This window comes from Typopeltis vanoorti, chromosome 12, assembly GCF_054136105.1.
Source record: "Typopeltis vanoorti isolate ZY-2024b chromosome 12, IOZ_Tvanoo_1.0, whole genome shotgun sequence".
NCBI lineage: Eukaryota > Metazoa > Arthropoda > Arachnida > Uropygi > Thelyphonidae > Typopeltis > Typopeltis vanoorti.
Genome location: NC_143560.1, coordinates 127,957,089 through 127,978,682, shown reverse-complemented (window position 1 = coordinate 127,978,682; position 21,594 = coordinate 127,957,089). Strand labels below are relative to the sequence as shown.

At 34.4% G+C, this 21,594-nt stretch overlaps 1 protein-coding gene across 1 annotated transcript in view; it reads left to right on the top strand.

Annotated features, from left to right (window-relative positions):
- The window catches only part of Apoltp (Apolipoprotein lipid transfer particle), a 175,295-nt gene that overhangs the window by 26,713 nt on the left and 126,988 nt on the right, over positions 1–21,594 (top strand). The window contains exons 10-18 of the mRNA XM_090401346.1: positions 1,945–2,094; positions 3,796–3,940; positions 4,858–5,141; positions 6,109–6,261; positions 7,415–7,749; positions 11,481–11,663; positions 14,059–14,323; positions 16,461–16,617; positions 20,735–20,992. Of these exons, the coding sequence (XP_090257472.1) occupies positions 1,945–2,094; positions 3,796–3,940; positions 4,858–5,141; positions 6,109–6,261; positions 7,415–7,749; positions 11,481–11,663; positions 14,059–14,323; positions 16,461–16,617; positions 20,735–20,992 (1,930 nt within the window). The remainder of the gene's footprint in view (positions 1–1,944; positions 2,095–3,795; positions 3,941–4,857; positions 5,142–6,108; positions 6,262–7,414; positions 7,750–11,480; positions 11,664–14,058; positions 14,324–16,460; positions 16,618–20,734; positions 20,993–21,594) is intronic.

The following is a 21,594-nucleotide window of genomic DNA, read 5'->3' as shown; positions in this document are numbered from 1 at the left end:
AAACCTAACAAATAATTGTCATTACATAAAATGACAAAGTGAAATTTTGCCATTCCCTATAATGACAAATCAACAGACGAAATTTAATTTTAAATATCTTGATTTAATCCTATCATGCATTTCATTATCTTCTGATACTGTTTTTGCAAAAGCAGCCTTCATATTTATTTCTTGGTGTAAGGGTGCTAAGAAATTTCTGTTTAATTTATGATTACAGGTTTTTTTTTATTTTTATGAGACTGGAACAATGTTTCTTTCGATGCTCGAATTCATAGTATATAAGCACATGGCTACTCTTTTATTTTCTCACCAGTGAAATAGTTTATTCAAAATATTGTGACCATCGGCCTAATAGTTCGTACCATCCTCTCGATGCTGGAACTGCCGCTACAGCTTGGCGTAACATAAATTCTATAAGACTTTGAACACTGCAAGTTGCCTCTGTTGATCTTTGAGTGGTTCAGGATGGCAAATTCAAACGCCAGATTTCTCGATCAGGGAAATCCCAGAGATGCCCGATGGAATTCAATCTGGAGAAATCAGCTGGCATGTTATTACGTGTCACGGCATATTATGTTGGTGGATCACCCTTATGCCATCTAGGAAGACGGTCACCATGAAGGGGTGTTCCTGATGGCCACAAGATATAGGTACTTCACAACATTCATGGTATGATCTACGGGTTTCAGGACTTCAAGAAATTTCCAAGAACCTCCCCTCCCCCATGCCATATCGGTGCCACATCCAGTCTTGCCCTGTAGGACCACTCGGGTTTCCATCTAACCCACGGTCCACACGATATAGCTAGAAACGGGATTCATTCAAAAAGTCAAATTTTTCCCTCTTCTTCAGTGGTCCAATGACATCTCCAGCTGCAAACTGTAGCTGTCGGTGATTAGATGTAATCATAGGTACATTGACTTGATTTACTGTAGAGGCACATACGGAGAAATGTGGATGAATCGTGGTCTAGGAAACAAACACTGCCATTTATTCCCTAGTTAAATTACATGATCAGTCGTTACACAGTTTTTTCTATGACTTGCACAAAGTGGAACAATTTCCGTTCACTATAAATAACCAGAAGATTCGGCACCCACTATTGTGCCGCCAGCTGTTATTCTGCCCAGTATTATTCCATTCTTAGAACACCTGAAGTACAGCACTCTGCGAACAGCCAACAAAATTGCAGCTTGCTGGATACTGCCAGCCTTCAACTGCTACCCTACAGCCATGCCTTTTATCGAAGTCCATCATGTTATGTTTTTTGTCCATTGATCAGCAGCTTCGAATGAACAGCATGTCACATGTGGATGTATGAAATAACGAGGGTGGTCTTATAACATTTTGAAGCATTTTTTCATAATTTAATGTCTACTTTTTCAAAAATATATGCGGTTCAGTTCCAATTGTTTGGAACTAAATAGCTCCAAAGTATCACTGCAAATGAACCACAATGCATAACCAGGTTTTAACTATTAATAATTGTTAACTGGTTAAGAAAAAAAAAATCTTGATTAAGTTTTAATAAGTTTCCCTGTTAAGGGCTATCCTACGGATTTTTTTTTTTTTTTTTGTAGATTTTGGCAAATTATGGAGAATCATTACGGTCATATTCTTAAAAAATAGAAAATATTATCCAGTGGTTCCTAAATAATAAAACCAAGAGTATTTTCTGCTTAGGATTTGTATTGCATGATATATGCAAGTTTCTATATAACCGCAGATATGTTTTTTTTTTAAAAAAAAACATGTTCTTTATGTGCATGTATTGTATTGCAGAATATACTAGAAAATGTATTCCACAAAGTGAATCTAAGTGCACTTCATTACCATCAGTTCAGTTAAGTGTTTCTTACAACTAGCTTGATTGGAGATAGTAATTTTATGTGAATTATTTTTACTATGAATGAACTGGAACTTCTCTTTTTCTAATATTCGCAGGTGCTGTTGAGTCTAAAAGCAATAGGAAACATTGGACAGATCTTTGGTAAAGAAGAGATCCTGAAAAAATGCTACAGCAATCCTCAAAACACCATCGAAGTGCGACTAGCAGCTATTCAAGCCTTCCGTCGTTTCTCCTGTGATATATCTGTAAGTAATGGTCCATTTTGATTTGGTGTAATACTGTGACTTAACTACAAATTGTGCGTAGGTCACACATTTGATTCTTGTCTAAGATATACACTTCGTATTTTCATGGAGGAATCTGATTTATAAGAATTACAGATTTGTTTTCATCCATTAATCTCGTCACGAAATTTCATGCATAATCTTTCTTTCTTTTTTTTTTTTTTTGTGCATGTGTGTTTGTGCATGCGCGCTCGCGTGTCAGTGGTATGAACGATCAAAGCAGATTGAAATATACATACACGCCCTTTTTAGAATTGGAATTTGACTGAATTCCGTCATATTAACTCTCACTTTAATTCCTTCAAAGCAGACATGCTTAGCACACGTAGTCCATAATAACAGCAGACAAAAATAGAGTTACAGTTAGCTCTGTTTCATCTGTTTTGATTATCCAAGATCGTGTTTGTCATAATCTTGACAAACACGTGATGGGAATTACGAAATGAATAACTATGAATAATTGGGCAACGATGGCTTTCTGAAAAAAATTTTCTTTATATATGATAATTTACATATGCTATAAAATTAAACGTATTTGTTTCATCCGTACTAATTTTAGACGTTCTTTACAATAAACATCAGGTTTTCCAACCTAACTTAAACATTTTACGTTTACTCTGCAGGTGAATTAGAATTGTCACATTTAATAACTGAACTTCACATCCTGTCTTAATATGCCACAAGGAATTAGTTTTGGTCTCCTAGATCTATAGTTTACGAGATCAACAAATTGGGAGGGTTGTGACGGAACTATCCCTTATCAAAATTTAGAGCAACTTATTTTCAGTTGGGCTCTTGAGAGTTCTGAAAAGAGAAAGGTGTATCCAGATTTAGGATTCTGCTCACTCTTATCATAAATTAACACTTTCATTGCCAAGCTGAAAATAATTGGAATTTCGTGTGGTGGGCAATTTTTTTTTTTTTTACTTTTTTATTTAGTTAGCGACGTCCACGCGATAACGCGTAATCGGCCGTTTGGTGAGAACTCGCATCGCGCGATATCGCGTGATTGGCAATGAACATGTTAATGCAGTTACTGCTTTAACTTATGATAAGAGCAGAAACGGAAAATTTTGCTTGGAGTTATTAACGTCGGTCATAATTTTTAAAAACAAGTCATGTCCAGGAAACAGAATCGGAAAACCAGTATAACCACAATTATGAAAACTCAATATTGTAAAAGCAGGTTAAAACGTTTTTATGTACTTTTATCTGCTCTGTTGAAAAATTACAATACCTTTTTTAAAAATTATGGAGATTCACTTCCCAGCGCCAAAGCGGAATATTTCTTTCACATATTGCGAACTTAAACATTTGGCATTTTGTTCGGTATTCATCAGTTCATATCAGCAAACTTTAAACTTTGAGTTTTTTTTTTTTTTTTAAACTGCGTCCCTGTGGACATTAATATGAATTTACCGAATGCTATTTACTTACTGCTTGGATGTTATTTTTCATATTTATGTGCAAAAGATGTATTGCATTTTATATAAATCTGAGTTTTAAGTAGTTTCTTTTCTGTAATTTAAAGGAGAACTGTTTTTCTTAAGAATACCTTAACGAATCTATAAATTATAACAGAGCTGGAGAATATATCTCTCGTTATTTATTCATTCAAGTGCGGTTTAAATTTTAATGATGGGTTCGTTTTTCCTGATCTAGAGAGAAGATCTGATCGATCTGTATTCCAATTACAACGAAAACACCGAGCTGCGAATTGGGGCTTACTTATCCATTACGAATTGTCCCACTCATTCAACTATCACGAGAATTAAGACAGTCCTAGAAAATGAAAGAATTAATCAGGGTAAGTTGTGCAGCAAATATATACTTTTATAACGCATTCGGCTATATAGTACAATTTCGTTTTTCCATAATGTGAGGGTTGCTGCTGATTTGATCGGAAAATTATGAAGTATGGCTATAAGGTATTGAGGATATAAACATACCAATATGACTTTTCACCTCAGAAGCTTAGAAGTAACTGATATTGTATTTCTCAATACATCCGAACCTACAAACTTCCCATCTGGCTTTTCCAAATTATTCTACGTTTCATTACCAATTTTATTTTCCAAACTCCTGAAACATCAGGAGAAATGACCGGTTTATGATGGCGTTGCATGATGTAAAGAGCACATCTTTATTAGAGTGCAAGTGAAGTTTTTCGTATATTTACTCAGGAATATCGATTGATTATTTATGCACGCCTTGCTTCTGAGAGATGCTGGACGTGGTTGCTAGAATTGGTTGATTCTGATACGCTTCTGTCGAGTTGTAATTTTGAGACTTGTACGTCATATCTTCATGGAATGGATTCTGTGGTTGTTTTTGATGAATAAATAAGAAATCTGTATTTGATCAGATATACGATGTTGAAACTGGCAAAACTCGGATAAGCAAGATATCTTGAACTGAAAAGTCTACAGGACAATATGACAAAAAAAAAAAATTCTCTTATATATATATATATATATATATATATTGATTCTTAGGCAGTTTAAATGTTCATTAATAAAGCTGAATCTTCTTGCTGTTATTTTTACGAAAATTAATTATCAGTTAATTAAAGCTTTTGTAATTACCTAAATAAAACTTAATAATTTGGCATAAGAAAAAATAAGAAAGGCGAAGGAGGGTTAGTGAGAGGTGTTCTGCTTTATGAATTCCTATTCTGATAAACTTCTTGGCCTCATTTTTTTTTTTTTTTAATTTTTCTTCTAGTTGGATCCTTCGTGTGGAGCCACTTGAACAACTTAGAGAAGATCGACAGTTCTCTCAGGCATAGTGTCGGAGAAATTCTTTCCAACTTGTACCTCATGAACAAGTTCAACGGAGATGCTCGTAAATTCTCTCGAGCTTACTCGGGTTCTGTGTTTTTCGACTCCATCAGCACTGGAGTTCACGTGGACAGTAACGTTATTTTCACGCCAGAATCTTACATCGCTACGTCAGGCATGCTTAATTTCACCTTTGACTTGTTTGGTCGGACCTGCAACTTGTTTGAGGTATTTCTGCTTCTTCCTTTGTAAGTTTTTAATGAATACATTATTTCAAAAGGAGGAACGAACCATGTTTCGTGTATTTCTTTTCAGAACCCTTATATTTACATCATCAGATAACGTAATATGAGTACCAATCAAAAAACAGCGCGGCTCTGAAAAGAAAATAATTGTAAAGAAAGAACCTTTAGATTTTTCGGAACTCAAGATAACACGTCAGAAGAGGTTTCCAGAGTTCCTGCTTACTGTCTAGAAACTCCTTTCGAACACAGTTTTCGGCATCATTAAAAGCTGCCTCGTCACAGTTAGTTTTAGTGTATTAGTGCCATCGAATATTTTGCCTTTCGAGGTTCTTCTAAGGAAACAACAGTTAAAAAAAAATCGAAGAGGGAGTCATTCCCGATACTTATATAGCGCTAATTATGCACATAGATTAATTTCTAAACGATGTGAATCATTTTTCTTATGAATAATATTATTTATAACTGTAACAAAAAAAAAAAAGATCTCGTTTTCACTTTTTTCTTTTTTCTCTATGCGAATTCACACGGAACGTCCGTGTGAATTCGCATAGAATTCACACGAATTAACAGGAAATTAACACGGATTTAACACAGAATCTAATATTTAAGGCGCTGATTTTGTTTGATTTAAATGCGATTCACAAAGCATACGCATAAAAAGACGTTACTATATACTCGCGTGTTTTTATCCATTCGTTCATCCATTTGTCCCCATACCAATAGCTAGCTAGATTTTAATAATAAATACTATTTGAGATCTGTAGTAAAAATTTTAGAACCTTTTTTTTTTTTTTTTAAATTTTGGTGTCATTTAGACAGAGTTACTATTTAGATTATGCAATATAGACACGAGGTTCTGAAATACTGTTTATTTATTTTATTCTATTAATGAAATGCGCATAAAATTATTTTTCAGTTAAGTATTGTTTCCACCTTTTTCTTTTCTTTAGATTGGAGGTCGAATTGAAGGACTGGATCAAGTGGTCGAGTCTTTCTTTGGTCCCAAAGGGTATTTTCCCAAGAGCTCAATCAGTAAGATACTTAACAACATGAGAGAGAAAAGATCAATTTCCGACAACAAAATTGATGAATTTGATTCTCAGGTAAGTTTTTTTTTCTCCGAAAACAAATAACCTTTTATTTTCTGTAAGTATGAATTACGTAGAAAAGTGAGTAATGTTAACAAGAGGAGATACCACAGATCATTCTATACAAACTCTAGAAAGAATCATCCTGTATAAATGGAAGTAAAGGTGTAAAACGGGAAAAAAAATCATAAGGGCGTACTCTGATGGTTTTCAAACAGCATCCTCCACACCTCAACTACTGAAACTATAATAGCCACCCATTGGTTGTCCAATTCAGTTCTCTTTCTTCCGTTCAGCGACCTCAAGTTATTTGCTGTTAACTAAGGCATAATATAGGTTTCCAAACTCGCCTCCTTAGCATGTCGGAAGGACAACATCATTTGCTTGAAAAGATTATGGATTTGGATCCCTTCTAAGACGCGGATTACTGAAGCTGAGTTAACCAATCTCATAATAAATGAATACGGAGGCGAGAGCTGTTCTCTCGGAAACTCGGATTTTTCTTCTTAAAAACGAACCAACCAGAGAACGAAATCAGTTGACTGAATTATGGAAATAGGATTACACTTCTGCGCGCGCGCACGCACACAGTTACCAAAATTAGGTTTATTAGAAGCTAAAAAAATACTTAAGCATAAGGGACCGTAAAATACTTGGTTCTCAAATAAGCTCCTTGTTTGACCTATATATATATAATTTGGCCACTTTTATTACGGATAAAAATATATAAAATTCGATCTTTAAAGTTTTCATTTGATTAAACTAGTATCAAAAATGCGAACTGTGAATCAAATTTATAAGTAGTGAAGAAGGGAGAGGTAGACGGCTTTGTAGATACGAGTTTGTATAGAATGATCCTAAAGTTTTCTAGGGAGAATATCGAGTGCTTGAAATTTGGTGCAAATGTATGCATATGTAAATAGCAAACATATGCCAAAACACGACAATATAATTAAAAATAAACAACTTTTATAGTAAAACGTTAAACAATATAATTATTAAGTACATTAATTCCTTATTTATTTAAATTTACCAAACTAGATTAATTATGAACACGGAAAGTAATAAAATGAGAGTTGTATGCGCAAAATTGGTAATATAAAACTACTCAACTGATCGCAGCCTCTGACAACTTCTCGTTATTGCTTATATTATTGCTCTCTTTCAGTTTGATGCCAAGTCCCGTTACTACCGAGATCCCTTAGGATCCATGTATTTAAAAGTTTTCGGCAATGAACTGTTTCACACAAGTATAGGTAGACAATTTGGCGAAGACTATGATTTCAATGTTATGGACATCATCTCTAGACTGGCTAAACAACAAGACTACGAATTCTCAAAAAGTATCATGTTTTTGGACACCACTTACACCATTCCCATGGCAACTGGCATGCCGCTTCGTTTGGATATTAATGGCACTGCAACCGTCGGACTTAAAATGGGTGGGAAGTTCCACGTAAGATCGTTCAAAGAAGTTGATATAAGAGGACGCTTCGAACCCAGGTATGAATAATATCTACTTTTAGTTTTTGTAAGTAGATCTTGATGAATTCGTGCATTTCGCTTCATGACGAGAAACTATCAGCACTTTCAACTCGATTACGTTTGCTAGAATTTGGAAGATCTTTTACTCTCTCTCCTTCTCCGTATTTTTAAACATAAGTTGAGTAATCTAAGGATAAGAAAGGACAATATAGCGACAATTCAAAACGCTGCACGTGTTTTATTTTATAATAAAAATAAATTTTCATATTTTTATGTCATTAATCGAAGAAATAAATGCTCAGGACAATGAGCTGTTTCATATTAGTCCATCTGGCTTTTATTTCGTTTTTTTTTTTAATGTAAATTGTAGAATTATCGCGAGGTGTGGTCTGGTGGGTTTTTAATTAAGATTTTTTTTTCTTTTTTTTTACTTGAAATATTAGCCATATATTTCAAGCAAAACACAATTTTCAAGTAAAACAAAATTGTAAAATTCCTTAAAATAGACTAACCTGGTAGGGGGAAGTAATTTGTACATAAGTCTGTATACTTCCTTTATGGTTTCACTTGTTATGGAATGAAGATGGATTTCATCCCGCATTTCAAGTGATTATTATTAGAGATGACGGAAATGGATGATAACTAAAATTAGATACAGTAAGTCGTCTGGTTTAGACTTCGGACTTAGACTACCCAATATTTAACCTCTTTCATCTTATTTATGTGTCCAATTTAGTTCTGTGTTTTATTAACATTAGAGAAAAATCATGTAATTGTTGAGCAAGCCAAGCCAATGACTTGGCGTGCTCAACGATTGACTCTACACGAGTCAGGTGTGATTAGCAAACGTTCAGTGTCTCGTGCTGAACTTAAAAGAAATGCTCCTGCATTTCGTTTATTGTGATTTTAATAAATTTCATTAATAGAGGAACATGATTGTATGCATTTAATTGTGAATGACTATTATTCCACAGAATTATTAATAACCGCTGCGCTTAATTAATGGACATTACCTTATCATTTGCATATCATTAGATTACATATCATTCATTTAAATTTTCTTTGAAAATGATAAAAATGTAAAGCAATGACATCCTATGTATAACCCAAGAGCATCAGTTCATCCGAGTTACAAGAAGTGGAACAAAATGCACAGCATAAATAGTACACAAAATATTGACAGTATATTTAGTGAATAATGTGTGTGTGTGTATATGTATAAAAAATACATATACACACACATTATATATATATAACTACTAGTCGTACACGTGGAATAAGAACAATGAAGTTTAGTAATTACTTGGATATTTTGTATTGGTTAATTTCTCTTGGTATAAATTGGTTAATTACTTTTTACGCAATTATTCTAAACAAGTTTTCAATATTCTTATAAAACTTTAGGTACTGTCTAATTAGATTTCTGTATGTGTTCGTGTTGTTTTCCTTTCGTATTAAGAGCGGTAAGCCGTTGAAGATTTTTGGAACCAAATAGATAGTGTTTGTGTATTATTTCTTTTTTGTGCTTTAGGGATAAAATATTTTAAGCCCGCTTTTCTGCAGAAGTAATTAAATGTCTTTTCTAATACTTACGTGTTGGTTAACAGTCTTTTGGAAAAGGAAGCATCCTGTAAATATATAGTTGTCTAAGTGGAAGGATATTTAATATTATAGGTATATTTAGCGTTCACTGTAGTGTCTCTATATTTACTGTTGGTTAAAATGCGTATTAATTTATTTTGTAAAGAGATTAATGGCGTCAGTGTGGTGTGATATGTTCCTCTCCCAGTTTAGTACGCCGTACTGTATAACAGTTTGCATCCAGGCAAAATATAATGTTCTTAACATTGTCAGAATTAAGAATCTCTTTAAGAAGAAGAGATAGCATAAATCTTACTTTGTTGCATACTTCTGTAATATAATTAAGTTTCTGTCTATTTTAATCCTCAGTAGGTTATAGTATCACGTGTTCTATCTCCATACAGTTACAATTTTGGTTACTTTTACAGTTCGTTATGTGGAAATATATGAATGGAAAAATTGGTTTTACTATTAGGTGTATTTTTGAGTTTAAAAATTATGAATTTTGTTTTTACAGCATTGAAAGTGAGTTTGTTCGCATGAAACATATTTCATAAATCTTTGAAATCGAGAGAATAATGTCTGTCGCTTAACAGATCAATATTTATGCCACCAATTATCATAACATTATCAGGAATAGAAACCCTCGACATCGTAAAGGTAAAAGAGGGAAAGATTAAGAAAGAAGAAGAAGAAAAAAATATAATTAATATATTAATATTATTAACATAATTAATATTATTAATTATAAGAAATATAATTAAACAATTAATCCAATTGCTTAATTAAATTAATACAGATTAATCAGCAAAACGGATTACGAGATTAAAATGTCTTTCATTAATGAATTACTGGTAAAAATGTTTTGTTGTACAGTATGTTGTACACAACCAATGACCTACTTCAACTTATCTCCAACCCAATACACAGTGTTGCAGATGACAGCACATTGCACTCATCCCTTTATTTTGATAAACCTTACTCCACACAACTCATCTCAATCTACAGATCAGCAACCACCACTGCCCATAATTCAGACCTCCAGGCCATCCTCCAATGGGTTCAGATAACCTAGTCAATTTCAATGCAAATAAAACTCAGTACTGTCCCATTTATCATAAAAAAGAACCAATTTCTCCCAGTATTATTTTTGACAATACTCAAATTTTCAGATAATCTGAGATTTCTCTTCTTGGAATTACCCTGACATCAAGCCTCTCCTGGCACAAACACATCACAACCACTGCATTCTCAGCTTCTAAAAAACTAGGGTTTCTCTTTCGCTCAAGACGTTTCTTCACCCCTGAACAGCTATTAACCTTATACAAATCACAAATCCGCCAAACTATCGAATACTGCTCCCACATATGGGGTGGGCCCCCAAAAGCTCCCTCAAATTCTCGACTATAATTTAATTGACCATACAGAGGAGAGCAATCAGACTTATTAATGACCCATCTCTTACCAACTCACTCCTCTTACTTTCACACAGACGATCGGTCTCTTCACTATGTGTCTTCTAAAAATATTTCCATGGAAAATTTTCATCCGAAATAGCATCAATAATTCCCCCACTTAGTACTAAGCTCATTGGAACACGTGCAGCAGCTGCTCAACATCCCTTCACATTGCACCTTGAAACCCACAGAACAAGTTTCTTCTCCTCCTCCTTCGTCCCTGCAACCGCTATAATATGGAACAGTCTTCCCCTTCATGTGCTCCCTAGGGAATACAATCTACAGTCATTCAAATCTATTGTGAACAAGTACCTTTTTTCCCAATCCATACACGGTACTAATATACTATATGTTGAGCTACCAACCTCTCGTGTATGGGCTCAAGATAAAAACTACTTACATCATTTAACTTTTATATTAATAATTCTTACAAACTGCGATATTTCTCTCTCTCTCTCTCTCTGTCTGTCTGTCTCGCACGCGCGCGTACACACACACGTTTTATATATGCAATTTTAATATCTACATAATGTGCATTAAAGGAACATCTAATTGGAGCAGTAGCACGAGATAGGTATGCTATGAACTCGTCCTTTAAAATGGAATCTCCAATTTACAATATTTAACTAGTCAGTGATGACCTCTTTAATTTTTTTTTATTTATTGTCAACTTCTTATATTTGTTGGTAAATCATTTTCTTTGTTGTATAGCGGTGCTATTGAAATCGCTACCTTAATGACGGTGGATGCTGGTAAAGCAAAGACAGGACTCCGAGTAGTTGCCACTATGCATTCTTCGTCATCTGTGGATGGGCTAGTAGAGGTCAGCAATGGTCAGGTGGTTCGGGCACAGATTAACGCTCCACGTGATAGGATGGATATTATAAATATTCAGTAAGTATGCTACTCGCCTTAGACTGATCGAAATCCTTGTAGCTTTGTATATGTATGTGTTTATTAAAATTGAAAAAAAAAACATTTTGAATAACTGGTGAAAAAAACTATTTCCATTTACAAAATTAAAACAAAAGGGATTATGAAACATAAAACAGGAATGGGGGAAATATTTTTTAAAAAAAGAAGTTTTTGTTGTAACAGGAAGCTTATAGCCTACGATTTCTGGATCACTTACAGCTTCACGAAAATCTTCATTCTTTTTTCTATTCCAAGTAAGCATATTGTGTTCCACCTTTCGTTGAATTGGGCTGGAGTTGTTTCTTTTTCTCCGTGATCATGATATACAAGAAAAAGCCTACTCTGTAGTTTCCTGCATAAGATACATGTGAAGAGTTAGTCGAATCCAGATGTTATCTGATGTCATGGGCGTCCGCAGAAAATTTTCCAGGGAGGGGGGGAAAACTTGGAGACAAATAATTACATCAATAAATTTTTATTTAATTACTTAATTTTTTGGTTTTTTTTTCACAAGTAGATCCCAGGGGAAAAGTTATCCCCCCCCCCTCTGCGGACGCCCACGTATGATGTTACAGGACCATGATAATGTTATCTATAATGATGTAGATGATGGCCATAGTGCAAGTGAGGAATTACATGGTTTGTGTCTTGTGATCTATATGGAATAAATACCAGTAGTCTTATTGAGTGTATATATATATCGTTGTAGGTTCTGAGGCAGCGTCCAGAGCATATATGATCATTTTTTATGTGAATCTTACCCACGAAAGGTGTAAACCGTACATTAGTATATCCTCTGACACAATAGTATTTGTACCGAGAACAGGGTAAAGATTACATAATCAGGAAACCATGTTCCAAAACGAAACATGCAACTTGGTAAGCCACTTCAGGCCTCCAGTAGTACATGCAAAGACATCCATTTTTACTCTCGGATTCGAACCTACAGGCTGTTGGTTGGAGGTGGAAAGTAACAAATGAAGTAACATAGATACGATTGCGAGTGTATGAAATATTTTCGTAGTGCGATTTTATACAGGCAAAGTTTTTCCTTTATTTCAGAATGATTACCCTTTATTTGGATGGCGCTTATATACTTTGTACCGTACGCGAGTGCTGAAGTAAAGGTTAGGCGGAGTGCTGCACATCAAGGTATCTCTTGTCAAACAATAGAGTAAGCGAGCGCTATATGCTGTTGAAAATGCAATCAGAAGATGAATATTCATTTTTATTTCATCAGTGTCTCAAACGTTTCTTCTCTGTACTCGTCTCTTATACTTCTCTTCTTTGGGACAGCATTTCTTTCGCTGGTATTTGTTAAAAATTACAAACACACTTGTTGGATTTCTCTTTTTCCCTACTTTGGGTCCGGGAGAAGGGAAAACTGGTATGCTATATTTGACAATCTTGTGGGGATTACTATAATAAAAACATCTGCTAGGAATGCAAAACTGGTGAAATGATGTCATAATGGGAATGAGCTACTTATTCTTCTCTAATTAAATACGAATTCTTTATAATCTCAATGTAATCAGTTCGGTTTAACAGTTCTGATGCTTTGCACAGGCTACAGCAGTGTTTCTCAACGTTTTTTGAATCATGCCCCACGTCAACGTCTCAAAGATCTTGATGTCCCCACTCTAGCATAATAGTCAACCAAGTTCTGAAAAAGTATAATATAAATATGTACATGTACATTTTCTAATTGCCCCAAAATATTCAAATTGACCCCCCTTTGGGACATACGCCCCACGTTGAGAAACACTGGTCTACAGTCTCCATTAATCCATTCTGCAAAAGTCCTCGTTGATGTCTATACCAACCTTTCCAGTCACAAACCAGGAATAAGGAAATTCTTATCCTGTCTCCCATAACGAAATAATGAATTGTTCCAGAAATTGGGCATAATCAACACATTTAACAAAATCAACTATACATTATGTGTGGATTATACCCAATTTCCGGAACAATTCATTATTTCACTATGAGAGACAGAATAAGCAATTCCTTATTCCTGGTTTGTGGCTGGAAAGGTTGGTACATACATAAGACACCCATGAATTGTATTTGTATATTAATTAATATCTTTAAAACCGTACGTTTTAAAGCAGTTTATGATAGTATCACACAAAATTTAATTTGAGAAATATATTGTCGTATTCAGTCGTATTTTGTAATCCGTTCTAAAATAGAGAAAAATACTGTAAATAAAGAATTTCTCTAAAATTTTAAATTGTGGTATATAATTCGAATCTGTTCAGATTCTAATAGCATTAGGAAGTTGTTGTTGTTGTTGTTTAAAAAAAAAAAAAAAAACAAGATTCATTACTGAGCAGTCAGTGTAGTGAGTGAGTCGTTCCATTTTTTAAACTAGGAGCAAAATATATTTGGTGCATGGACAAGAGGAAAGAGAACAGACGGGAATTACAGACGAACATATTGATGTCCGAAGATGCAGTGGAACATTCACTAGCACTGTATTCGGGATGGAATTATGCGGAGAAGTCCAGGTTCCAGGGGGAAGAAATAATGCTCCATTATTTCCCATCTCAGGTCCAGCCGCCGTTCGCATTTATCTGAAAAAAACTGATCCTTCTCTGACCAGTTACAATTTTGAAGCTAAATGGAACAAAGAAGAGGTAAGATTTTGTAATCATCATGTACACGAAATGTATAATCTCCTTTTCCTCCTTTTAGTATCGAACACAATTTAACTTTAAGTTGTTCCCCCTTTCGTATACAATGTACGATATTGTTAACTTTCACGTATTCGTTACACAGTGTTTACGGTATTATTTCTGTATGTTTCTTCTAAAACATATCACTAAGTTCTAGAAGATGCATATTTTTCAGAATTCTTCATATGCTATTTTCGTTTTTATTTACGTACTCAATTTATAAGCCAAAATTGTTAACATTATTTATTTTACTTTCCATTTTATTAAACGTTCGACATAAATTCCTCACGTGGAATGTTGTTATCATGTTATGTTATCACCATGACAGATGATGCTTCCGTGAAGGAGTAATAATGTATTTGCTAACTAAACGCTAATAGAAGGAATATTTTTTTTTTATCCTTGCGATTTGTAAAGGGTGTAACATAATGTAGACACTCACCTTAAGGGTAACCATTCATAAAATGCTTAACCGATGTTTTTGTATACGATGTTAGTAATCACTCAGGAGGGCACAAACAAATCTTGACAAAAATACCGAAAAATGTGTGACGTAACCTTGCGCCATCATTTCTGCGAAGACATCCAGTACTGTACTATTCAAGAATGTGCGACAGTTATATCGATTGAACTGATCAGTTAATTTCCATCGACAACTGTTTAGTAGCATTTCGTTACGATTATCTCTTAAAAACATTCATTTGCAAAAAAGTGACCTGAGTACTGAGGAAGATTAAAGCCTAAGGTTTACTGATGTCATTTTTCTTAGTAGTATTGTTATTGTAGAAGAAATTTTAGAAATTTTTCACTTCTCAATTACAGATAATCTGCTTCTTCGCCACTTATGATCTACGTAGGGGAGGTGGGCTTCTCAGCCTCAACAATTCCTCCCTCTCTTCATTTTAGTCTGATTAGGCCGAATTTCACAGATGACTATGAGCAACATCGTAAACGACGATATATTGGTTGAAATCAGTTGAATGATGGGGGCATGTAGAGGTTATTTAAATTAAGGGGATATTGAATCCCACATTGTTTTAAAACCGAATTAGAAACTCAAAGATTGAAATCAGAGAGTTTCATGCCGAATATAGTAAACTATAAAGTATCAGCGAACACTAGCGTGAGCTAATGCAAGTGACCCTAGTACGTAGTACAATACCGCATGTAGAGGTGTTCTTTTTTTTGTTGTTTTAATATCTTGCCGTTTTTAAATTCACTCTTGAACTTAAAAGCATAACTATTTAGTCAGAAACTTCAAGAAGGCTTCCGAAATGCTTGTCCTTCCGCTTAATGCAATAAAATCAAGCCTGGTTCCTGCACCAGATTTGGTTTTTGTTCGTCAAAAATGTCACATCTACAGACCTTGGCTACGACATGCTTTACGTTATAGTGCCCACTAATGCACCTGCTTTCACGCGTTCATTGTTTAGTTTAATTTTATCATCCGATGTTCTCTTCCTTGCTTAATGTGATAGCAATGAATCCGGATTTTTGTAACATTCACTAAGCTCCGGACGTAGCGTACGTGTCGACACACGAAACTAGTAGACATTTATTAGTTGAACAAATTAGTTTTATGCTTCTCCACGTCACATGGTCATTAAACTTGAAATTCGAAGAACGTTTTCAAAAACCACCACGGAAACCCCAAACTTTCATTTCATTCTTCGTTGTTCATTAAGATGTACAAAGAAAGTTCGCAGTAGCATGGAAAATTATATGATAGCAGCCACAAGAAAACGAGATTGAAACTATTTGTATTTTTTTAATAAAAATGATAAATGGAACAAAAATCATGTGATATTGAATCTCGAAAGCCGATAATTTTTAATAAAAGTGTTTGAATTGACATGATTTAGTTTGAACTTATTCCAATTTCGACATAATTTTAAACTATTTCATGTGTTATGTCAGATGATTTTGAAGCTCATTTTAAACGTAGCTTTTTCTGCTGGCATAAAGATTGTGATAAATCTTTGGTACAACACACCAGTGAGCACCTGACGTGATACTCATTGTTGTGTTGCAGAATTTATTAGTATTCTCTGTTGCAAAACTCAACTAATTCTTTTCCTCCTTTTTTACTTTTGTGCAGGACTCTAGAAATGAATACATCCGTCAAATTGCCATATCTTTGAACACTCCGAATTCAAACATTGACCGTGAAATAAGTGCAGACTTCCGCATCAACCAACTGGAAGGTTCAACTATGCTGAAATTGAAGACGCCGTTTAAACGCTTTGGCATGAATGGTAAGAAAATTATTAAAATTTGTGTATGTAAAACAGAATGCTCAATCAGGACAAATAAAAAAAAAAAAATGTCGGTTCGAATCCCACTGTGGCACGATGTCTTGTGGAAGTCTTTAGATGGTAAACGATTTGCATCGCCAAGTATGGTAGCTTATTAATTTATTAAAAGCATGACAGTTTGTAAAGTGTTTTCACGCTTGAGCAGAGTTTCCGATTACCTTCCCTTAGTCCCTACATGGTATTCTAAAATATGTTGTGGGTCTCAGACCTTTCATGGGTTAAAAAAATATTAAAAAGTATTATTAAAAAATATTCTTACAAGGTTTATTATTATCATACAGAGCATTTACGTAAATATATACAATTAAAACATTGTGATTACACTTACTGTTCAGTCCAAAATACTAATTAATTCATTTTATAAAGATCCACAATAATAATATAAGTTTGTGTTCAGCTTAATTTGGGGATGATATCGGATAGTGGTGGTTTTAGCTCAGTATTCAGAACACTTGAGATGTCAGTTTAACTGTTTGTTTCTGGTTTAGCATACAGAAGCGAACACACACACATTGGCCTCTTCGAAGGAGAGAGAAGGGATGTTTGCGAGGTATTTGAGAAAAATTTCAATATGCCGATTTGGAGTAATTTCTCTCTAATTTTCCATGTCGGTACAATATCGATACACTGCTCTTTTCAACTCCCTAATTAATCCCAGATTTTCTCTTACCTAATGGCAGGTTATCGATCATGTCGGTCAGTAGCACACATCTTGGGGGGGGGGGGGGTAGACGATCTGCAATGAGTGCTAATTCATAAGTAGCATATACAAATAAAAGACACGACACAACATAAATAAAAAAAAAATGAATTTTAATTAGAAAAAGATTTTTGGAAAATTTTCTACTGTTTTTTTTTTTCCTTTTTCTTTGGGGGAAGGACCAGGGCCCTTCCCCCCCTGTGTGCGCCACTGATGTCCGTTATAATATCTCCGGGTGGTTTTCTTCGTGACTGTTACATTTATATCGATATAATTTGTTGATGATGGTCTTGTTATCTGATATACTAATCTAATTATTCTGCAGTTATGATTGCAGTGGTGTTTACTTGACTGTGTAGTAGCAGGAGGATTTAATATTTTAAGATAAAACACTTTGTTCTCAGAAAATCTGTTTCATCGTTTTATATTGCAACAGTTGTAGTCTGCGTATGTTGTTATTGCATATCTTAAGATTTTTTTTTTTCACATAATGACTTATAGATTGGTGTTTTCATGTATGGGGGAATTAGTTTTAATCAGTATAGTTTGTTTGCTGTGCAGGCAGTTTATATGGCTGTCCCAGTTAAAATCGGCGTCGAAGTGACGTTCGAGGTATCGTGTTGTATTGACCTATGTGATAGTTTAGTTGTGATTTTAATAGGGATGGTTCTTCGTCTATTGGAGAACGGACGTTGGATAGTGAGATTGTTTCCGTGAGTTGGAACAGTGGGTTTTTAAATATCATTAGCTTTGATTTTTCAGAGTTTAGGTGTGTACAGTTTTCGGTTAGCCGCCAGATTAATATTTTGTTACGTAGCTGTGTTCGCATTATTTAGAGATGGTTACTATGGCGTCTGTGTATTAAAAAATATAAAGATATTACTTTTTAAAGGGAGCTGGTTAATGTGATGAGTGTGCATGTTTAGCTGAATTGGAGAAAGAAAAAATTGCTTGTAGGTCTCCACAGGTTACCTCGCATAGATTTTATGCAAAGCATGTGGCTAATTAATCAATATTTTGTTTATTTAATCAATATCCTGTCTGTTTATCGCTCCCAAATCTGCTGGCACTGACATTGATGCACCATTTGAACTTTGCCAGAAGTTGTCGAGTATCACAATTTTGGCTTAAAGCGTAGTGACTTTTAGTCCTAATTTTATACTAACAACAGGTTCAATTATGCGTTATTACGAACATCAGTAAACCAATCCGGCCTACGCCGAAAACAGGTTTCGAAGTTACTGTAATCATAAATAACAGCAGAACAAAAGTTAGTGCTTTAGCTGATCACCCGTTGTCTGTTTAATCAGAAATTATATTAGACGGCCTTATGCTGCGGCGGCTATATATTTCCGTTTCGAAGCTGGGGTTTTCATTCTTTAAAACGCAAAACCGTCAGAAAAACATACGTACTTCTGTCGACAGCAGTAATGCAATACTATAGCGTTCGTAGCATTCTACAAATCGGATGGTAGTATGCGTTAGCAGGCATAACATGTGCAGTATACTATACTTATTTCTGGGAATATGAACTGTTGGAGGTAAGTGTTCCCCAAAACATACAGACATAACTTATATTAGACGTAATTTCAGAAAAATTTTCAGTGAATTTGGAAAATACTATCTTGAAAAATAGAAAAATATCTTGGAAAATAGAGGAAGGGGAATCATCTCCATCTTTGCTAGGGGCGTGGCTCACCAGTTATTAATGTAGTGAAGGTATTAATATTACTGTTATTATTCATTAAATTTATTTACTGATCTGAGTAAAAATAGTAACTTACATTTCATTTCACCATCAAAGTTATCTAAGAATGTAACCGCTCCAGCTGAAAGTCCGGAGGTTCAACAAGATAGCTCAATTTTCTCATTAAGATTTGCAATTAGTCAGTGAATATTTTGTTACTTTATTATTTATAATATTATGAATTATGTTGTCTTCATTAAACCATTTTGCTTGTAACCGTTCATTGTCATAATTTTCCTTTCCGATTATTTTTATGAAAATTTGCAGACGAGTTTCGCAAACAAAATATTTTTGGTTTAGGAGTTTATTTAAAAAAAAAAAAAAAAACTGTTGCTAATCGTTTAATCTGGTTTTTGAGACTTATTTGCGGTAAAAAGACAGGATATGTAGAGTTTTACGAAAGAATTACATTTTAATTGATGTATCAGAAAACACTTGGATTTAAAAAAAAAAAAAGAAAAGTGATACGTGATGTCAGAGAATCAAAATATTATTCGATAAATAAAAAAACTGATTATTTAAAAAATTAAGCATGAATGCATAATAACAGTGTTGGTATTGTCTTTGTACATAATACTTTAAATGTGTTTTCAATTACTATGTCGAGGGAGTATCCGCTGATCTTGTAATCTCCAGTATTACCATCGACGTTCAGCAGCATATGAAAAATGCTGGTTGGTATAACGGTACAGATATTCTCTTATTGCTGGGTATAATTATAAAATTGTACTCTGCCACGTATACAGTATATAAATATTTTCACTTGGCACAACCGATTCTAATAGTAAATTTATCGGGTTAGTTGGCTGATGATAGCATATCCGTTCTCCATCCGCCGTGAGCGATTGTTTTTAGGTGAGAAATGAATTTAATCGCCCAGTGTGAAACCATGTCCCACTTATTGGGGAGCCTAAAGCGGTTTGTAAAAGTTCCATGCTTGGTATTTAGAACAGAGCTTCCGGACAGTGCAAAAATTAATTTTAAAAAATCCTTTGTCTACTCGCGGTAATAATGTACTATAAGCTTACAAAAAGAAACTTTTTTTTTGTAACAAAAGTTTAAGTTGACTAATCATGGATTTTTTTAATCTTTTCTCAGTTGCAATAGTGAAATTAATGTATTGTAAAGTATTCCAGTACTTTAATCCCGTTAAGGAAGCCAAGAATATATCATAGTTCTTTTCATCTGATGCTGCGATAGCCAGTCTTGAAGGAGGGTGAAAGCTTGTCCTGCAGTAAGTCCCTGAGGAGAAAACCTCCTCCCACAAAACGGAAAACCGATCGCTAAATACGCGCATCTGATTGACCTATTTATGTTACTGTGCTGTTAGAATTTTTAGTAAGAAAATGAAGGGTTGAAATTTTAAATCTCGTATTTATTACATAAGAGATTATCAGAAAGAATGAATATGTCGATGTAAAGTTGCTTTGGAATATTCAAAACCGAGGTCAAATGCAGTGCTGTGAAGTAACTGTTTGAAAGAATTGAGCTAGGAGACATTCGGTGCATCGAATCTCATCATTTTCTTTTTTTAAGTAATGAAACTGATAATTTGGATTTTGATCACCTGTGAAAGTATTTAATAAACATAAATGTTTGTTTCCTTTCAGCTAAATACGTCAATGAACCAAGTCAGAAACGTCTACACTTCAGTCTGACTGTGGATGACAAGGAAAAATTTGCTATTCACTCTGAATTGAGAACTGAAGCGGAATCTGGAGGCGTTCGCTACACCCCAGTATTAGAGATTCGTGGAGCTTCAACTCGATATTTGAGAGTAAGTGGGTCCAGTTCGCTTCGGTACGGCCAGAAATACAGCGGTCAGTTAACAGTGGAGGAACTAACAAAAACGCCAGTTGTTTTGAGAGGTTAGAATTAAAATTGAAGGTTTAATTATTTTTCTATATTCACATAAATGTATTGATGTGTACAAGATTATATATTACATTATCTAGGTGGGGGATGGCGCATATCAACTCACTGCTTCTGTAATTGTTTACCTGATATTTTTTTAAAATGTCAGGTAAACATTTTTTTAATTTTTTAAAAAAAATTTATTAATTAAAAAAAAATCATCATTCATTTTTGGCATTCGACTAATTAAAAAAGATCTTTGACTCGTCGTGCCTTTTGCATCTTCTTTTCTTCGTTTTCAAATATTCATCCTTCCTAATTGAATGTGATGGGTATAGTGTGTTCAGGAATGACAGGGAGAATAAAATGGGGGGGGGGGATATTGTTGATGATAGCTAATGAGCTGCAGCCAAGAAGAATAGAAGTTGAATTGCATGATGGAGAAAAGAGCACATTTGAGGCCATTTGGTGTGAGATTGTGGCTAGCAGAACAAAATATACAATTGGGTGCTGCTGTAGACCAGGTGATGGAAAAGGTGGTGGAGATAGTATGCATAAGCAAATAGAAGAAATGAGTGGAGCGAGGGTAATTATTATGGAAGATTTCAACTATGGT